Genomic DNA, 20,579 nt, shown 5'->3' on the forward strand with positions numbered 1-20,579 from the left:
GCTAAAATTCCTCCAAGCCGGTGTGCAGGACTGATCAACAGTTACCGGAAACGTTTAGTTGCAGTTATTGCTGCACAAGGGGGTCACACCAGATACTGACAGCAAAGGTTCACATACTTTTGCCACTCACAGATATGTAATATTGGATGATTTTCCTCAATAAATAAATGACCAAGTATAATATTTTTGTCTCATTTGTTTAACTGGGTTCTCTTTATCTACTTTTAGGACTTGTGTGAAAATCTGATGATGTTTAGGTTATATTTATGCAGAAATATAGAAAATTCTAAAGGGTTCACAAACTTTCAAGCACCACTATATGTGATAAACAAAAAGTGGGTAAAAAAAAATGTTTGAATTATTATTTGTTTTTAAACCATGACTTGGTTCATTGTTTTGGATAGAGCTCTGTGGATGAACGCAGAATCATTTAAAGATTTAAGAGTGTTTGTTTATGTATTATCCCTAAATTCAAACATCCTTTGCTCAGCATATTATCTGAGTCAGAGACACGGAAAACATTGCTCCGTAGTCATTCGTCTGGTGTTCCGGGTAAATAAAGTGCAAAAGTCGTCTGGAAGATTTAAGAAGTAATACATCATACCATCTGGAATTAAATATTGTAATCTCATGCATATATTTTTTATTTCATTTAATATTGCTTCCAAGAGTGTTGACCTTCCTTTCACTGCTGAAACAATATCTGTAATCCAAAATGAAAGGAAGTACTGTAGATAGACAGTCTGCTAGTTGCTAAATTTCCATAAATAAACACTGGATACGAATGATATACACATAATGCAACATGATGTCTAAATTGCTAGCCAAATCTCATAAACTTCTCCACCTTCCCGCCATGATTTCACAAACTCCTTCAGCCTTCTGTTATGTAAACACACTTGTAAAACCCTCTGCCGAATGAACAATTGGTTTAACGTGGCAGACGTCTAGACTTTAAATCTATACTGTCAGCATTCATCCAACCCAGGAATGTTCACTGTTTAGAGTTTGAGTTAGAATTACAAAAGTCATTCCAGTTCTTGACACGTAACTTAGTTTGCTTTTTACCTCCTTTACCTGGAGAGATTTTGAAAGACCTGGAGCATTTCTGTGCCGTGAATCATTAAAGAGCCCGTCTTTGAGTGTGTGTCGTCTGGCTTGCTTGTTTTTGTAGTTTAGCAGTTTGAAGAAGCCATTAGTGGGTTCATTGCTTTCTGACTCATTGTGCATTCTCAATAAATTTTTCTCATCTGTGCAGATTTTCCAACTCTAATCACGTTTCATTTGGCCATGTTCGCCGTACTGCATAAATATTATCTCCTTTGTGTTCATGCACATGGACTAATTATAAATTAATTAGCTAGATAAGCTCCAGTGTGCTCCCCAGTCCTAACTGACCAGGTTAAAAAATGGTAACTAACAAAGTTATAATGTAGGCAGAGCTAGTTAGCGAGATGCATGCATGAAAAGCAGAGTAGGTCATTTTGGAGAAAGCAGCAAGAGTAAGATAGATTTTAAAAGTATCCAACTGAAAAATCCCACCCCCTCTCTTCAACGCTCCATCCAAAGCCACTCTTCCAAAACACATGAACGTGCACTGCCTGAGTACTGCTGGAGGACAAGTCCATGAGAGAGAGCGTTAGGAAGAGGGGCGTAGCATGTCATTCAGTGCGTTTACATGCACATCCAAATCGAGCTACTGTCGGTAATCGAGCTAAGGGTCCCAGCAGGGGTGCCAGAGAAATCCAATCCTACATGCACACAAGGAACTCAAGCTATTGTGTGAGGTACATTGTGCACCCGAACCACAGGTGGCGCTACACGCCCCATCGTGTTGGTACACTTCTGGTTGTCGTCATGAAGAAGAGCTATTCAAGAGTGTAAACAAAGTTATCAGTTCCGTGTTCACAAGAAGAACGACGACGAGGACAGCAACATCAAGAGATGTTTTTCCTCCTGACCTCTTCTGCTGCTCGCTAGTACTACTGTTGTCATGCCGACCGAGGCTGTTGTGTTTCCCGCTTGTGGTCTCATCACTCATCACTTCCGGAAGGGGCAGTGCTGAAGTAAGTAGCTCGACTACGTAGCTCGATAGGGTTTACATGCACTAAGTAGCTCGGCTACAATCGCATAATCTAGGTCGCGTAGCTCGATTACGAGAAATCCAGTTCGGTTCGATTTCCATGGCATTTAGAACTTTGATTTCAGTCGAGCTATGGCAGAAATTCGATTTTCTCTATGTGCATGTAAACGCACTGATTGTTATATCCAACTACCTCATGTCTCATTCACATGGAAGAAAAAAACGAACATTATCATAATGAATGTAAACAATGACCATGGATATGTTAGTGCTCACAGCTGTGAACTAGGTCACTAGCAATTATGTTTGCAGTATATCTGTATATCTGCCTTGCTTTGTGGAAGGCTCTGATCATACTCAGTACTGTGTTGACTGGTACTGTATATTTAGCTTTATTCTATCCACATTCACTGGATATGAGCAATCACGCTCTCTGATTGGCTACTCTACTACAAGGCTATCAGCTCATATACAATGAGTAGAGAAAAACAAAATGGCGGAGCGTGTTACTGAACCAACCGAGGACGAAATAAAAACTCTATTCGAAAACAAAACCCCAGAAATGATCAAATATTTAAAAGAAATAGAAATAGTTAAAAGAATATACTCCCCCCCCCCCCCCCCCCCCCCAATATCTCTTGTTCCACACTCCAGCCCAGTCGGTGGCGGTAATGCACCTTTAAGTTGGTTTGCCAACCGCCAAAAAACCCTAAAGAAGAAAAGAAAATCCCAAAAAATACAAAAAAAGCAACAAAATATGGAATAAAAGTATTTGACGATAAGAACATATCTTTTTTAATTTTTCAAGAATTATTTTTATCGCATTTTTCATAAATTGCTACTGTCATTTCGCCGGTTTGTTTACATTCTAAGCAGAAATGATTTTGTCAGATGTTTTGTATAAAGTTTCTATTTATCGAATTTGTAAAAAATAAAAATAAAAATGCTCTGTTTCTCAAAATCCAATGAACATGGAGATGATAAAACAGATATTCCACTCAATCTCGTCGTACATGGCTTATAGCCGACTCGGTGCTACGCGCCTTCGTCAGCTATCAGCTCATGTACGACTCGATTTCATAGAATAACTGTTAAATATGATTTTAGATGGCCATTTTGTCCCAAGTACTGTTTATTCAGATATTTGCCGTACAAATATCTGGCAACAATAATAATAATAATAATAATAATAATTTCAACATGGGCGGCATGGTGGTGTAGTGGTTAGCGCTGTCGCCTCACAGCAAGAAGGCCTGGGTTCGAGCCCCGTGGCCGGTGAGGGCCTTTCTGTGTGGAGTTTGCATGGTGTCCACGTGGGTTTCCTCCGGGTGCTTCGGTTTCCCCCACAGTCCAAAGACATGCAGGTTAGGTTAACTGGTGACTCTAAATTGACCGTAGGTGTGAGTGTGAATGGTTGTCTATGTCTATGTGTCAGCCCTGTGATGATCTGGCCACTTGTCCAGGGTGTACCCCGCCTTTCACCCATAGTCAGCTGGGATAGGCTCCAGCTTGCCTGCGACCCTGTAGTGCAGGATAAAGCGGCTAGAGATAATGAGATGAGATGAGAATTTCAACATATATTGCGCCTTTCTCACACAAGGTTGCTTTACATTTACCAAAAAAAAAAAAAGTCCACCAAAAGAAGGTCAGGATGTAATTCCGGTGGCGTAGCTACCCATAATCCCACCAAAAGGTGCATGAAGGTATATCCCACACTACCTGCACAGCCACTGGGCAACATTGCTCGGAACACTACACCATGGATCCAGAAAGCGAGCACAGAAGCACCTCTGCACAGAGCACTGGACAATCCCGATGTTAGAAAGAACAACAAGCTCACTGCTGTCCATAGTGAGGAGCACAGGCATCACCCATGGTGGACCAAGGCCTGATGAAACCAATGCCCAAAACTGGGTCTGGAGCTACACCACAACTGGTGGACAAAAAATTCAAATAAAAGCAAACATCAACCCATACAGTCACAAAAAGAAAAAAAGGGCAAAAAAAGAAAAAGAAAAATCTCCAGTGAGAAGCACAAATGTACAATATCGCAAAGGAGCTGTATATCAAGCTTTACAAAAACTAATGAGGCAGAGAGATACTCTGGGCACTCAGTTTGGTGAGTCATGGTGGGTGTCGACTACAAGCTGGAACAAAACCAAAGCTTTGATTCAGAGGGCAGCCTCTAATCCATCTCCATGTCACCATCCCTGGGAAGCTTTTCTGTTCTTCAGCTCCCAACACACGGTGAACTCACGCACTGCTCAGCATGAGCCAGGTTCCATTGTTGCGTGGATACACTGTGTGCATGCCTATGTGTGTGCAGTTCAGCTTTTAATTAAAGCTGCTCTCTGATGAGTGTAAAATCCTCCCTCAGGCAAACTTGTCACAAGGACATTTTATGGAACACAATCATTTTTATTTTTGCAACTTAAAAATAGCACTCATAGAACCATGCAGAATGGTTAAGTGTTAAGTAAAGTGTGTGCTGTGTTTTGGCAGTGCTCGGCGTCTTGCGGTGGAGGTGTACAGCACCGTCTCGTCAAGTGTGTGAACACAAAAGCAGAGCTGGAGGAGGAAACGGAGCAAGACAAGGAGGCCCAGTGTGATCACGAGCCCTGGCCAGAAAACACACGCCAGTGTAACCTTCACGACTGTGATAGCGACACATCTGGTGAGTCATGCAGTTTATTATAATATCATTCCCTTAAACTGAACTCTGGTGTAAAATGGTGGTGTAGTGGTTAGCACTGTCACCTCACAGTAAGAAGGTCCTGGGTTCAAGCCCAGCGGTTGGCGAGGGCCTTTCTGTGTGGAGTTTGCATGTTCTCCCCGTGTCCGTGTGGGTTTCCTCCGGGTGCTCCGGTTTCCCCCACAGTCTAAAGACATGCAGGTTAGGTTAACTGGTGACTCTAAATTGACTGTAGGTGTGAATGTGAGTGTGAATTGTTGTCTGTGTCTATGTGTCAGCCCTGTGATGACCTGGCGATTTGTCCAGGGTGTACCCCGCCTCTCGCCCATAGTCAGCTGGGATAGGCTCCAGCTTGCCTGCGACCCTGTAGGACAGGATAAGCGGCTACAGATAATGGATGGATGGAAGGATGGATGGTTGTTTTGATGGCAGGCCAGATGAGCTGCTACGTCCTTGACGTTCTGCTTTTATGCATTGTGCTGCTGTCAAGGGATTGACTGATTAGAGAACTGCATAAAACAGCAGGTGGATGGGTGTTGCTAATCAAGTGGCCAGTGAGTTCAGTCAATATTGTCACTTTTTTTAAAAAATTACAGTATTTATTTCCCAAATGGCTCCTTTGTACAGATATTGTTCATTACTATTATCGTCGCAGTCCAGTTAACTGTTTAATGTTTTTTTTTTTCAATCACGGGTGATTTAATAAAGTAGAATGCACACGTGTGTATTTATATTTTGCAGACCCCATTTCTCTTCTATGTTCTTTAATCCCTACGGTGGTTAAAGTTTGCAGAAGCTATCACTGATGCATATTTTCATTGAAGCAAAATACCTCCATGCAGCTTTCATTTACATTTCAAGCAAGTGATATAAATACAGTGATGTACTCTTACCTAACCGTGCTGCGCTGTGCGAAATGTTTGTATTTTATTGGAATGCAAATCAGCCAGCAGAGCAACAACCCATTTCAAAAGCAGGAAATGGCTGAATTATTTCTAATAATATTCAACTTGTATACACTGTTTCAATAAAGCACTCATTACTTTGGAAATACTGATGGGATTTTTTATTGGAAAGTTTTCCGTTACATGTCAGTGTAGTTCCTCAGTCTTGACGGTTTGTGAAAGGTTGTAGTTTGGGCTGTTAGGATAAGTGGCAAGTTCTGCACTTGGCTTTGTATAGATAATAATTTCAAGCTGTCATCAGAGGCAGTGGGCACGGTATCCGGTTATTTAGCACAAAAGTCTTTTAGCACAAGTTCTAAAGTCTCTTAGAACAACTCTAAGTTCTTTAGCATTACTCTGGATTATGGTCACAGTAATTGGAAAAAAATACTCATCTTGTTATAGGAAGGGGTTTATTATCCCCCGCGAAACGGATTCCGTCTGTCTGGCTGTCCGTCTGTCCGGTCACGTTTTCGTTTCTGGGCCATGTCTTCAAGGCTACATCCACACGACAACGGCAACGAGATTTTATTTTAAAAAATATCGCGTCCACATGGGCAATGGATCAGTAAAATATCAGGTACATATGGCAACGCAACGCTTGCTGAAAACGATGCAATACACATGCAACACCACTAGGGGCACTGTAAGACGGCCCCATCGGAGACACCAGAACAATAGAAGTAGTAAACGCATGCGCATAAACCCCTTCTTCTACCTGGTGTGAAGCACTGTCAGGAACAAACACACAACAACAACAAGAAGATGGCTGCGACTACGCGAGGAAATCGTGCCTTCTGTGTGTACAAATTAGTTTTATTAGTGTGCATAGTTTTATATAACTTAATTTTCTTATTGTGTGAACATTTTGAAAAGCATTTTTATATAATTTATATAACTTTTTATATTGTGTGTGAACATTTTGAAAAGCAGTCTTATCCAATAAAAAAAAGAAATTCAAGAAATGGTTCAGTTACTTGTTTATTTAAAAGAAAAGCTGTATACAAAAGTGAATGCAATGCAGTGGTTCATACAAAACAGCGAGAGTGCTGCTTGTTCTAGTCATGTGGTTGTGACGTCATCGTAAACAAATCCGTTCTACTCATCCAGACGACTTCGCAATGGCGCCGTTGCCAGATTTTTCCACTCTGGAACCCGTTCTCAAAAAATATCGTTGTGGGGCACCCAAAACGCCGGTGCCGTGTGGACGCCAGGCTGAAACGATAAACAATTTTATCAGATTCACCTGAATCCGTTGCCGTGTGGACAGGGCCTAAAACTACTGAAGATATATTCATGAAACTTTGTATACACAACAAGCAACATGTGAACTGGTGCCTTTTGCTATTTTGGATTTTTGGAAAAAAGTACTTTTCAAATTTTTACATAGAAAATAGATTTTGACTTAGTTTCTACAGTAAGAGCAATGTCGTTTCCGGAGCATATATCCAAAACTATTCATGATACGGATTTGAAACTTGGTATACATGTTAACAAGGTGATGTAGATGTGCCTTTTAGAAACGGGTTCCGTACATCCGTCTGGCTGTCCGTCCAGGGGATATAAAAACGGGTTCCGGCTGTCTGTCTGTCCGGTCACATTTTTGTTTCTGGCCATATCTTTAAAACTCTTGAAGATATTTTCATGAAACTTTGTATACATATCAAGCAACATGTGCACTGGTACCGTTTGCTATTTTGGATTTTTGAAAAAAAGTATTTTTCAAATTTTTACATACAAAATACATCTTGATTAAGTTTCTAAGAGCAATGTTCGTTTCCGGAGCATATATGCAAAACTATTCATGATACGGATTTGAAACTTGGTATACATGTTAACAAGGTGATGTACAGTAGATGTGCCTTTTCATACTAAGAAATTAGAGAATTTAAAATTTTTCATGTTTCCATGGAAACAATTTCAGACTTAGTCTCTCAGGTTAGTCTTAGGGGTAGGTTTTGTGTCCAGAGCAGAACTTGAAAACTATGAGCGGTGTGGTCTTGAAAGTTGGTATATGTGTTGATTAAGTAATCTATATGTGCCTTTTGATCCTGAGAAATGTGAGAAGTTTTAATTTTTAGCTCACCTGGACCAAAGGTCTGGTGGGTTATGGGCTGCTGAGGTCAGTGTAAAGAGGTAGGGTTGGTTTCCTGCAGCAGAACTTGAAAAATATGACAAATAATATCTTGAAACTTGATATATAGTTGGTATATAGAGCAGGGGATATAGATGACTCTGTCTTCTTGTTATGATTGCTTCGGGACTGGAAGCTGGAATTTCTGCTGCTGTGCATGTTAAGGATCAGTTGTTGATCCATGAAACGTGGACTGAAAATCCGATTCTTTGGTGTCTTTGGATATTTGTAGTTAAGCCGTAACAAGCCTTGAATTGTGGGCACCTTCATAGATAACTTCAGTCACATCTGATCATATCACAAATTCAACTGACTGTCAATACTTACCAGTTTGCCAAATTAATTAACTGGGGGATTATGTCTCTTGCCCTGCTCGACAACGTGTTTTGCCGACTAAGAAGTAACCAACAGTTATGGTATGTAAACAAATGAAAGAAACTTCCACTAAAGTATTGCTTTTGTGCTAAATAACCGTAAGCCATGGGCACATCTTGTGTGCTTTTAAACAGCATGTTGTGTTTTGTATTGTTTACTCTGGAAGGCCTTTAACATTATACAGACACACAAATTGCTGCGGCGGCACGGTGGTGTAGTGGTTAGCGCTGTCGCCTCACAGCAAGAAGGTCCTGGGTTTGAGCCCCGGGGCCGGCGAGGGCCTTTCTGTGTGGAGTTTGCATGTTCTCCCCGTGTCCGTGTGGGTTTCCTCCGGGTGCTCCGGTTTCCCCCACAGTCCAAAGACATGCAGGTTAGGTTAACTGGTGACTCTAAATTGACCGTAGGTGTGAATGGTTGTCTGTGTCTATGTGTCAGCCCTGTGATGACCTGGCAACTTGTCCAGGGTGTACCCCGCCTTTCGCCCGTAGTCAGCTGGGATAGGCTCCAGCTTGCCTGCGACCCTGTAGAAGGATAAAGCGGCTAGAGATAATGAGATGAGATGAGACAAATTGCTGCTAGCTTGTTTTCTTGATGCTTCCCAGGATCTCTAAATGCCATCTACTTTGAGAAATCAAATACCTATATGCCTGAAACCTCTTTTATAGACCTCACTCTGACATTTGACAAAGTATTGAGCAGTACGTTGCATGCTGTGGTGTATTTTCTATTCTATAGTCGCAGTATGTTGGAGTTGAAATTAAATAAGCGTAGCCTTTCAGCTTTAATTTGAGGCAGCAGTATTCACATGCAAATTGGGTGAACGATGTACCGTAGTTGTTTGTTCATGAGGTGTTTTGCCTGCAGTTTTGTCTTCAGCAAGTGAAATGCATGCTCAGGTGATGGACTTGACCATTGCAGAACATTTCACTTCCTTGCTTTAAAAATGTCTTGGGTTGCTTTTGAATTATGCCTCGGATCATCGCCTATCTGCACTTGAACTAGAAAGTGCCGCCCAGTGAGTTTTCAAGCATTTGGCTGAATCAGAGAAGACAGATATTTCACAATTCATGCTTTTGTCAGCAGTCACATCATCAATAAATACAAGGGAAGCAGTTCCACTGGTAGCCATGCATGCCTACACCATAAGATAAGGTGGTATGCTTTTGATCATGAGCTGTTTCTTCTCTTCACCATGCTCTGTTTTCTTAGTATTCTGGTGCAAGTTGATCTTTATCTCATCTGGATCTTTGATCTTTATCTTTATCTGTTTGCACTGTGGGTCAGAGAGGACTGAAATTTCATCTGTGCTGTATGTCGAGCATGTATAGCATATTTGACAATAAAGTTGACTTGACTTGATCTTGATCTTTGTCTCATAGGATGTTGTAGAACTGAAGACATTTTGATATTTTTGGCTAAATCTAATCAGATCTTCGTGTTTCTGAGGCTTCCTAATGGTTTCCATCTTGTGGTATTTACCCTGGTGAAGTCCTCTCTTCATTGTTGATGTTGACACAGATTTGCTTACATCCAACTTTTGTGGCCTTTTGGTGTTCCTGAGCTCGCCAGAACATTTGTTTTTAAGAAGAAGAAGGCGACGAATAAGCCTTTATTTATCACATGTACACTTAAGCACAGTGAAATCCCTCCTCTGCATTTAACCCATCTGAAGCAGTGAACACACACACTCAGAGCAGTGGGCAGCTGTGCTACAGCATCCAAGGAATATTTGGTGGTTAGATACCTTGCTCAAGGGCACTTCAGTCATGATACAGAGGGAGGGGAAAGTGCTGTTCATTCACTCAACTCCCCTCACATTTTTCCTGCCGGGCCTAGGACTCAAACCGGTGACCCTTTGGGCCCAAGGCTAGTTCTCTCACCTTCAGGCCATGGCTGCTAACGTTTCTCTCTGCTGGCTTTGATTTAATTTGATTTTATTTTCCAGCCTAATGATATCTTGATTCACTGGCAGTGACAATTCTTTGGACTTTCAAATGCAAATACAACACTTGAAATCAACTCTAGACCTTTTACTGTATCTGCAATACTTACCTGTAAGGGAAATAACGAGACCATCAATGACGGCGGCGGTCACTCCGGCCCCATCTAGTCCAGAAGGAACAATCTAAAGTGGGCCACCTTGTGTAATAAATGTTGCAAACTATATACACTATATACAGACGCTATATACAGCCTAGGAATACTGACCTATTTGCCAGAAAGAATCCAAAACGGCAAGGAATTGACCAAGAAGAAGTGATTTTTTTTTGTTGTTGTCGTTGTTGAACTGCTCATTAAGCCTTAATTAGTCCATAACTTCAGTAATTGTAATTAAGCAAATCTGGGTAGAAGTTATATGCACCCTAGGTACCCCTTCTTTCATGCTAGAGAGAATCAAAATCGGTGAAGAATTGAGGGAGAAGAAGATATTTGTGTGGAAACTGCTCGTTAGGGCTTAATTACTCCATATCTTTATTATTAATTGCAATTATGCAAATATGCATAGAGAGAAGAAGCAATTTTTGTGAAATCTGGATGACGAACGGATGACAGACAACACATGATGGTATAAGCTCATCGCCTGTCAGCCAGATGGGCTAACAAGGGAATATCATACACTTGGCCATGGAACAACTGAGCAGATGATTGTCCAGTTACTTTTAGCCCCTTTAAAAGGAGTGGGACGACATCTAAAAAGTGCACCACATACCCAATTTGGATGTAAATACCCTTGAAATAAAAGCTGAAAGTCTTATTTTTTAACTCCAGTATATTCTGGTAGACAGCTACAAAATTGAATGAAAGCATGCGAATCATATCTGGTGCCATCAAATCAACACCAGTAGAATGGCTACCAACAATGAGCAACATTGCTCCACCATATCTTCGCAGAGAAGAGATCACTCAAAAACAACATCAGCGCATCTCAAACACAGAAAGTGCCATAACAGTCAAACAAATAATAGAAGTCACACCTACCACCTCAAGATTAAAATCATGAACACCCTTCTATAAGACCAAGAAGGAAAACTTCCTGGAGAGAGGAATGGAACCAAAATGTTCCCAGAGATGGGGAACTAATAGAGGACCCCACCAATCCACTATCTGGCTTCCTCAACCAAACTAGAAGACAGTGGACTCAAGCAAACAGGCTTGGATCAAGACATGCCAGAACAGCCGCCAGTTTGCATCATTGGGGCTATATAGAGTCCCCTGTATGCTCTAAATGTCAGGACTCCCCACAAGACACTGACCACCTAGTGTTGCACTGCCCAGTAACAGCAGTGCCGGGGGCTACGCCACTATACGTGAAGGAGGCGACACCTTTAACAACTGGCTTAGAGATGCTCAACTGGAGGTGTGACACCGTACGAAACTACTAGCTACAAAATAATAAATTTGTTGATGTCTAAATATTTATGGACCTGACTGTATAGCTTTTCCCAGGCTGCCACACACACATAGATATTTTTAGCCTTATACAGCTTATACAGGACCTATGATTTCCATTTTGCCTTTGGTTGACTTAAATAATCACATCTGTCTTTGTGTCCAAAGATCAATACTGGGAAGAGTGTCCAAATGTCTGGGAAAGGCAAGCCTTCTGGTGGCTGAACAGACCGATCCTTTATCTGCATGGTCTGGAACAATTTGGGCAAGGGAAGACCTGGTCGCTACAGGAAGATGTCTAAGTGGCTGGCTCTTTTTGTTGCCTGCACTTTTCCTGGACAGCTCATACTCTTCTCTCCTCGAAGTTCTGGACAGCTCTACTGGTGGAGGACCTCCAAGTACTTCTATCTGTCGCCAGCGACTTCCAGTTGCGGTGATCACTGCCAGTGCAAGCCAGCTGCTGCCTCAGCTGGTCTTTGTAGCGTCTGCGTGGAGCTCCTATGCTGTATTTGCCATCACGCAGCCCACCGTAGAAGACAGCCTTTGACATTCTGAAGTTGTCTATGTGCATGATGTGGCTGGCCCAGCGCAGCTGTTGCAGCATCAACATGGCCTCCATGCTTGGGAGATCTGCTTTCTCCAGAACCTCCGTGTTAGTGACATAGTCATGCCACTTTATACCTGAGAAGGGACAGAGACATCTTTGATGGAAGCGTTCCAGCAGCTTGATGTGCCTCCAGTATAGGACCCATGTTTCAGAGCCATACAGCAGGGTACTGACAACAACTGCTTTATATACCTGGATCTTTGTAGAGAATCTCAGGGAGTGATTTTGCCAAACTCCCGTGGTTACCAGAGTACCAGCCCCCCACTGTAACCCTAGCTATGTAATAGGCGAGAGGCCGAGGGCGACAGAAACGGAGATCGGCGCCGCCTAATGCGCCATATGGTGCAGGAAGGACTTTAGACATTTATGCCGCTTTTCCACTACAAACGCGGCTGAGTCGGGCTGAGCCGTGCCGTGCTGAGTCGAGCTGAGTGAGGCTATTGGAGTTGCATTTCGACTACAACCGCGCTGAACCGTGCTGGCTGGAAGTGGGTGGACACATTGGGTGGAGTTAGCGAAAGTGGGTGGACGTCACGTGATGTCGTTAAGCAGCGCAAACAGTGACATCAGTGAGCTTTTAAGCGGTAGTCTCACAACCCGGATAGTAAACAATAAACATGGACATGGAGTCGTTAGTGTTGCTGGTCTTGGTTCTGTGGCTTGTTGTCACCGACAACGCCAACAGATACTGGCAAGAGCGTATAGATGAGGCGAGGCGCATAAGGCTTCAGAAATTCTCGTAATTCGTAATTCTTCTTCTTCCGGGTTTACGGTGTTTACAGATCCCAACGTGCTCGCGGGGCGTGTGTGGGCATGTGAGGACACTCCTCCTCACCAATCAGTGCACAGGGGAGTGTCTGCTCACGCCCCCAGACTCACTTGGCTCACTTTGGCTCGCTTCAGCCCCACTCCAAAACGGTGCGAGTTTTAGGGGCTAAGCAGGGCTGAAGCGAGCTGAGTCGTGCTGTTTTTTGGTAGTCGAAACGCGAGCCGTGTCGGGCTGAAGTGAGCTGAAGCGAGCTGAAGTGAGCTGAAAAAGGGTAGTGGAAAAGGGCCTTTAGATTTTGCCACACTCTATCCTGAAGGTACCCAAAGGAGCTGCTGGCTTTGGAGAGGCGATGGTCCACACCTTTAGTGACTGTGGTGTTGTTGGAGATGACACTGCCTAGGTATGTGCACTGGTCTGTGGCATTTAGTTGATGACCATCAATGGAGATTTTGGGTGGCATGTACGTTCCTTGAGGAGGTGGCTGGTACATGACTGCCGTTTTCCTCGGGTTGACGGCTCAGCCAAACGCTCGAGCTGCATCAGCAAAGTGATTCATGGCTGTCTGTAGTGCTTCCTCAGTGTGAGCAAGAAGGGCACAGTCATCAGCGAAGAGCAGTTCCAAGATCAGCCCCTCGAACATACATGCATATCTGGATTTGCATCAAAATCTAATCAGTTGTTCCTTGGCCCATGGCTCACCTTTCCTCCAAATTTCATCAAATTCTGTTCACTACTTTTTGAGTTACATTGGGAACAGGTAAACAAACAAACAGAGGTGAAAACATAACCTCCTCCAACAAAGTTGGCAGAGGTACTAAAAGGGTGATGATTTTTCATGTCTGTGTTGACAAGCAGTTGGTTCAATAATAAAAGCGCAGCTTAAATCTGCTGTGCATCAGCATTTAAAATTTCATCTCACATAGTTAAAGTCGGCCTATCATTTTCTTTTGCATATATTAAGTCATACTACAAGTGGCGCAATGGTTAGCACTGTTGCCTCACTGCAAGAAGGTTCTGGATTCGAACCATCGACCAGAGGCCTTTTGTGTGGAGTTTGTATGTTCTCCCTCTGCCTTTATAGGTTTACTCTAACAGTCCAAAGACATGTGGTCAACTGGCTACTCTAAATTACCCATAGGTGTGAATGTGCTACCCTTTTCCACCAACAGGGAATGGGTTCCGTTCTGACACCAAATTTTGAACTGTTCAGAGCATTTAGACCAAAAATAAATTGGTGCAACAAAGATATAGTTGGTTTTTCCATCACAAATCATGACGACATCAGTGAGTTTGTCATTACTTTGGAGAAGAAGCAGAGCACAGCAATGAAGAATGCACCAGAAAGGGATATATATTCAGAAAAAAATGGAACGAAAACAAGTATCTGTAATAACAGAACAAAAGCTTGCAGGTAATCGATGTGTTCCACCATGTTGCTACTCCTGTTTACTTCCATTGTGCATTCACATTTTAACGTGTTTTGCATTCTTTTCTGCTTATCATAACTGTAAAGAGTGGCCATGCATTCTCCCCTGACCTGTCTAATCAAGAACGTGTTTCTGCCTACAGAACCACTGCTTACTGGCTGTTTGTTGCTTTTCACACTATTCAGTATAAAGTGTGTGTGTGTGTGTGTGTGTGTGTGTGTGTGTGTGTGTGTGTGTGTGTGTGTGTGTGTGTAAAAACCCAGTAGTTTCTGGGTTCTGAATTCACCAATCAGATTTTGATTTATAGTGAGCAGGACCAAAAATGGATCACCCTCGGCCTTCTCGAAGGCCAACGTGAGCTTAAGTGCGAGTTGGCGCCGTCAGCGCAGCAGTGAAGTCACCTTCCAGCCGGTGTAGTGTTCATCAGTAGTGTTAGCGAATGCTAATAAAGCGGTCAAGCCAGTGCTATTGAAAGCAAGTAGCACAGGCTAACGACCGAGAAACTAAGATTTCTGTCTCCAGACTCTTCTTCCATGCTGCACGCTCGCTACAGTATTTTTCACTCAGACTTAAGTATTCATTTCCCTCTATAATTTACTTAGTTACTTTTAAAATCAACATTGACAGCTACACACAACAGAGCTACAGTACCTGGCAGCCTGACGCTAATCCTTTGCAAAAGCCTTTGCCCTGTTGCTTTTTTGGTGTCTGGCTAAGCTTTGGCTGAGTTGATAGTAACAGTTCGCCACTGCTTGTAAATATGCGTGAGGAGTACCTAATGAAGGTTTGGTAGCTTTTCGGGTGTTCAACGCTTCTTTAGTTTCAGTTTTCAGATTGTTTGTTTATTTAGTGCTTAATTATAGCATAGCTAATCCTAGCACTGTATTAGCCTCGTCTTTCTCTTTCCCGGCAAACAAAGAAATGGTTCTGTGCATGCATTGCAGAAAACTTTCTCATTGGATATTTGCATCAACTCCGACGTGTGACATCCTGTTGTCTTGACAACGTGTAACATCGTAAACCATATTCAACGCTCATTCTCCATTAGGCAGAGTGACGTAATACATGTAGGATAAGCGATATGCTAACAATATTGCATGCTATCAAACCAAACGAATTAAACCTGCTAGAAGGGAACAGAATACATGTTTTTATTCCATCGAAAAAGTGTCCTGGATGTATAATAATAGTGCATACTTCTTGTTAATACTTAATTATTATGTGCAATATTGAGTATGGAAGCCCTGCATTGGATTGGTGACCTGGTCAGAGTGAACCCCACCTCTTTCTCCTGAAGTCATTTGGGTTTGGCTACAGTTTCCTCCACAACCTTGATGGATAAGTGGTATAGATGGATGGATGGATGTATTGGGTGTGGAGACAACTCGGACTGTTCAAGCACTTACAGTGGTGCTTGAAAGTTTGTGAACCCTTTATAATTTTCTATATTTCTGCATAAATATGACCAAAAACATCATCAGATTTTCACACAAGTCCTAAAAGTAGATAAAGAGAACCCAGTTAAACAAATAAGACAAAAATATTATACTTGGTCATTTATTTATTGAGGAAAATGATCCAATATTACATATCTGTGAGTGGCAAAAGTATGTGAACCTTTGCTTTCAGTATCTGGTGTGACCCCCTTGTGCAGCAATAACTGCAACTAAACATTTCTGCTAACTGTTGATCAGTCCTGCACACCGGCTTGGAGGAATTTTAGCCCATTCCTCCATACAGAACAGCTTCAACTCTGGGATGTTGGTGGGTTTCCTCACATGAACTGCTCGCTTCAGGTCCTTCCACAATATTTCGATTGGATTAAGGTCAGGACTTTGACTTGGCCATTCCAAAACATTAACTTTATTCTTCTTTAACCATTCTTTGGTAGAACGACTTGTGTGCTTAGGGTCGTTGTCTTGCTGCATGACCCACCTTCTCTTGAGATTCAGTTCATGGACAGATATCCTGACATTTTCTTTTAGAATTCGCTGGTATAATTCAGAATTCATTGTTCCATCAATGATAGCAAGCCGTCCTGGCCCAGATGCAGCAAAACAGGCCCAAACCATGATACTACCACCACCATGTTTCACAGATGGGATAAGGTTCTTATGCTGGAATCCAGTGTTTTCCTTTCTCCAAACATAACGCTTCTCATTTAAACCAAAAAGTTCTATTTTGGTCTCATCCGTCCACAAAACATTTTTCCAACAGCCTTCTGGCTTGTCCACATGATCTTTAGCAAACTGCAGATGAGCAGAAATGTTCTTTTTGGAGAGCAGTGGCTTTCTCCTTGCAACCCTGCCATGCACACCATTGTTGTTCAGTGTTCTCCTGATGGTGGACTCTTGAACATTAACATTAGCCAATGTGAGAGAGACCTTCAGTTGCTTAGAAGTTACCCCGGGGTCCTTTGTGACCTCGCTGACTATTACACGCCTTGCTCTTGGAGTGATCTTTGTTGGTCGACCACTCCTGGGGAGGGTAACAATGGTCTTGAATTTCCTACATTTGTACACAATCTGTCTGACTGTGGATTGGTGGAGTCCACACTTTTTACAGATGGTTTTGTAACCTTTTCCAGCCTGATGAGCATCAACAATGCTTTTTCTGAGGTCCTCAGAAATCTCCTTTGTTCATGCCAGGATACACTTCCACAAACACATGTTGTGAAGATCAGACTTTGATAGATCCCTGTTCTTTAAATAAAACAGGGTGCCCACTCACACCTGATTGTCATCCCATTGATTGAAAACACCTGACTCTAATTTCACCTTCAAATTAACTGCTAATCCGAGAGGTTCACATACTTTTGCCACTCACAGATATGCAATTTTGGATCATTTTCCTCAATAAATAAATGGCCAAGTACAATATTTTTGTCTCATTTGTTTAACTGGCTTCTCTTTATCTACTTTTAGGACTTGTGTGAAAATCTGATGATGTTTTAGGTCATATTTATGCAGAAATATAGAAAATTCTAAAGGGTTCACAAACTTTCAAGCACCACTGTATATTCATGTAACAATTGTACACAGTAAGCTTGTACACTCCTGTGCTGGCTGTTTACAAGTCCAAATATTCAGTTCAACACTATATATTTTTCATTTATTCTATTGCCATCCCATCCACTGAAATACTCACAGGTTTTTTTTTTAAAGTTCTATTGTTAATGTTGGCATCTCTGTGAATAATACAGATTCCTTCTCCATTTTTTTCTCTGACGCCATCGGTGAGTCTGCCTCACAGCATGCAGGTGTCTTTTGAAACATCTCAACCTGCTGTCATTCCTGCAGCCTTGAGAGAGTTTTCCCTGTGTGATAAAGAAAATCCTTTGTGCTGTGACGCTGTGCAAATATATACTTTACATTTCACACAGGCTCTGCGTAAGCCAGAAATCCGTGCCTATTCATGCGATAATTCTTCAGGGTTCAGTTGGAACTGATGACGAATGTTTTTTTGTTTGTTTGTTTCTTTCTCAAGGATTTCGCTTCTAAAATTAACTTAATAACAGCTGATGTTTACCCTGTGGATCTCTGTGGTAAAAAGTTAGGAGTAAGTAAGTGAATAGTCAGTACATTTAGCAGCAGTTGCTGGGTTTCAGTCACGTGACTTTTCTTAGCGGTTTTACCGGAAGTAAAATAGCTGGTGGTCTAAACGTCTGCCGCAGTGAAAACAACTAGCGATAACTTATCAGAGTATGCTCGTAATCTAGAAGCCAATGCTGGCTTTAGATATATTCAGAAGATTGCTATGTGCAATGGAATCGACCCCTACAGTCTGGGAAAGAAGGATTTGTCATACGATCTCGAAAACTACCCTTCAGTCGAGTTCCCCGACATCTCGAACTATCTGGTGTTGCAGACGTCCTTCTACACCGCAAAACACATGAAAGCATAGAAGAGTATGGAGGCTTACAACTTTTTTGTATGTGGCTGGGTAAAGGACCTCGGTATCAAGTCGCTGCTGAATGAATCCTGTATTGTTTTTGCCCATCTAAGTATGTGGGGTTTTTTTAAGCTTTTCGTTCGCGTCTTTACAACGAAGCGCTGCAAGTTGAAGTGTAAACAAACAACAGTTGGCTTGATTCTCACTTGTGTTGGCTCTTATCTCTCAGGTAAATCATTCACAAAGATCATCAGAAACCCCTTTAAAGACCTGGATCTTAGTTCAATAAGACGGAGAAGTGATCACGGCGCATTGTAACTGTACGGCTGGGGAAGAATTTTGTCGCGACCTTCATGCATATGGACTTTGTGAGGAGGAAACAAAGAAACAGCTGGGGACTTTAGTGCTTTGTGACTAAAAAAAAAGTACTGTAAAATAATAACACATAGCAAGAAAAGTACAAAAAAGTTGACAAAGTACAAATTGTAAATAAAAACGGAATGCAATAATTTACAAATCTCAAAAACTGCTATTGTATTCACAGTAGAACATAGACAACATATCAAATGTCAAAAGTGAGACATTTTGAAATTTCATGCCAAATATTGGCTCATTTGAAATTTCATGACAGCAACACATGTCAAAAAAGTTGCGACAGGGGCAATAAGAGGCTGGAAAAGTTAAAGGTACAAAAAAGGAACAGCTGGAGGACCAAATTGCAACTCATTAGGTCAATTGGTAATAGGTCATTAATATGACTGGGTATAAAAAGAGCATCTTGGAGTGGCAGCGGCTCTCAGAAGTAAAGATGGGAAGAGGATCACCAATCCCCCTAATTCTGCGCCGACAAATAGTGGAGCAATATCAGAAAGGAGTTTGACAGTGTAAATTTGCAAAGAGTTTGAACATATCATCATCTATGATATGTTGATCTGTTGATCTACTGTTGATCTATCATAATATCAAAAGATTCAGAGAATCTGGAAGAATCTCTGTGCGTAAGGGTCAAGGCCGGAAAACCATACTGGGTGCCCGTGATCTTCGGGCCCTTAGACGGTACTGCATCACATACAGGCATGTTTCTGTATTGGAAATCACAAAATGGGCTCAGGAATATTTCCAGAGAACATTGTCTGCAAACACAATTCACCGTGCCATACGCCGTTGCCAGCTAAAACTCTATAGTTCAAAGAAGAAGCCGTATCTAAACATGATCCAGAAGCACAGATGTCTTCTCTGGGCCAAGGCTCATTTAAAATGGACTGTGGCAAAGTGGAAAACTGTTCTGTGGTCAGACGAATCAAAATTTGAAGTTCTTTATGGAAATCAGGGACGCCGTGTCATTCGGACTAAAGAGGAGAAGGACGACCCAAGTTGTTATCAGCGCTCAGTTCAGAAGCCTGCATCTCTGATGGTGTATATATATATATATATATATATATATATATATATATATATATATATATATATATATGTGTGTGTGTGTGTGTGTATATATATATATATATATATATATATATATATATATATATATAAAAATCTCCTTCTCACCCCCGGCGGGGGGGTGGTATCCATGTCATCCTCAAGCTCAGGTCCTCTACCAGAGGCCTGGGAGTTTGAGGCTTCTGTGCAGTATCTTCGATGTTCCTAGTACTGCGCTCTTCTGGACTGAGGCTTCAGATGTTGTTCCTGGGATTTGCTGAAGCCACTCTCCCAGTTTGGGGGTTACTGCCCCAAGTGCCCCCACTACCACGGGGGCCACGCAACCCTTGACCTTCCACATCCGTTCCAGCTGCTCTTTCAACCCTTGATACTTCTCAAGTTTCTCATGTTCCTTCTTCCTGATGTTGGCGTCAGCTGGGATCGCCACATCTATCACCACCACCCTCTTCTGCTCTTTGTCTACCACCACTATGTCCGGTTGGTTAGCCAGGATCTGTTTGTCAGTCTGGAAGCTGAAGTCCCACAGAACCTTGGCCGTGTTGTTCTCAGCCACCTTCTGTAGTATGGCCCATTGGGACTTGGGTACTTCTATTCCATACTGGTTGCAGATGTTCCTGTATACTATCCCAGCCACTTGGTTGTGCCTCTCCATGTACGCTGATCCAGCTAGCATCTTACACCCTGCTACTATGTGCTGGACTGTTTCAGGGGCTTCTTTGCACAGTCTGCATCTTGGGTCTGATCTACTCTGGAAGATCCTGGCCTCTATGGCTCTTGTGCTTATGGCCTGTTCTTGTGCTGCCATGATTAGTGCCTCTGTGCTG

General features: G+C 42.2%; 1 protein-coding gene across 1 annotated transcript in view; it reads left to right on the forward strand.

The window, feature by feature from the left end:
• Positions 1 to 20,579, forward strand: part of LOC132899192 (A disintegrin and metalloproteinase with thrombospondin motifs 7) — a 222,861-nt gene that overhangs the window by 171,569 nt on the left and 30,713 nt on the right. Inside the window, exon 23 of the mRNA XM_060940894.1 lies at positions 4,586 to 4,757. Coding sequence (XP_060796877.1) covers positions 4,586 to 4,757 — 172 coding nt within the window. The remainder of the gene's footprint in view (positions 1 to 4,585; positions 4,758 to 20,579) is intronic.

This window comes from Neoarius graeffei, chromosome 15 (genome assembly GCF_027579695.1).
Source record: "Neoarius graeffei isolate fNeoGra1 chromosome 15, fNeoGra1.pri, whole genome shotgun sequence".
Taxonomy (NCBI): Eukaryota; Metazoa; Chordata; class Actinopteri; order Siluriformes; family Ariidae; genus Neoarius; species Neoarius graeffei.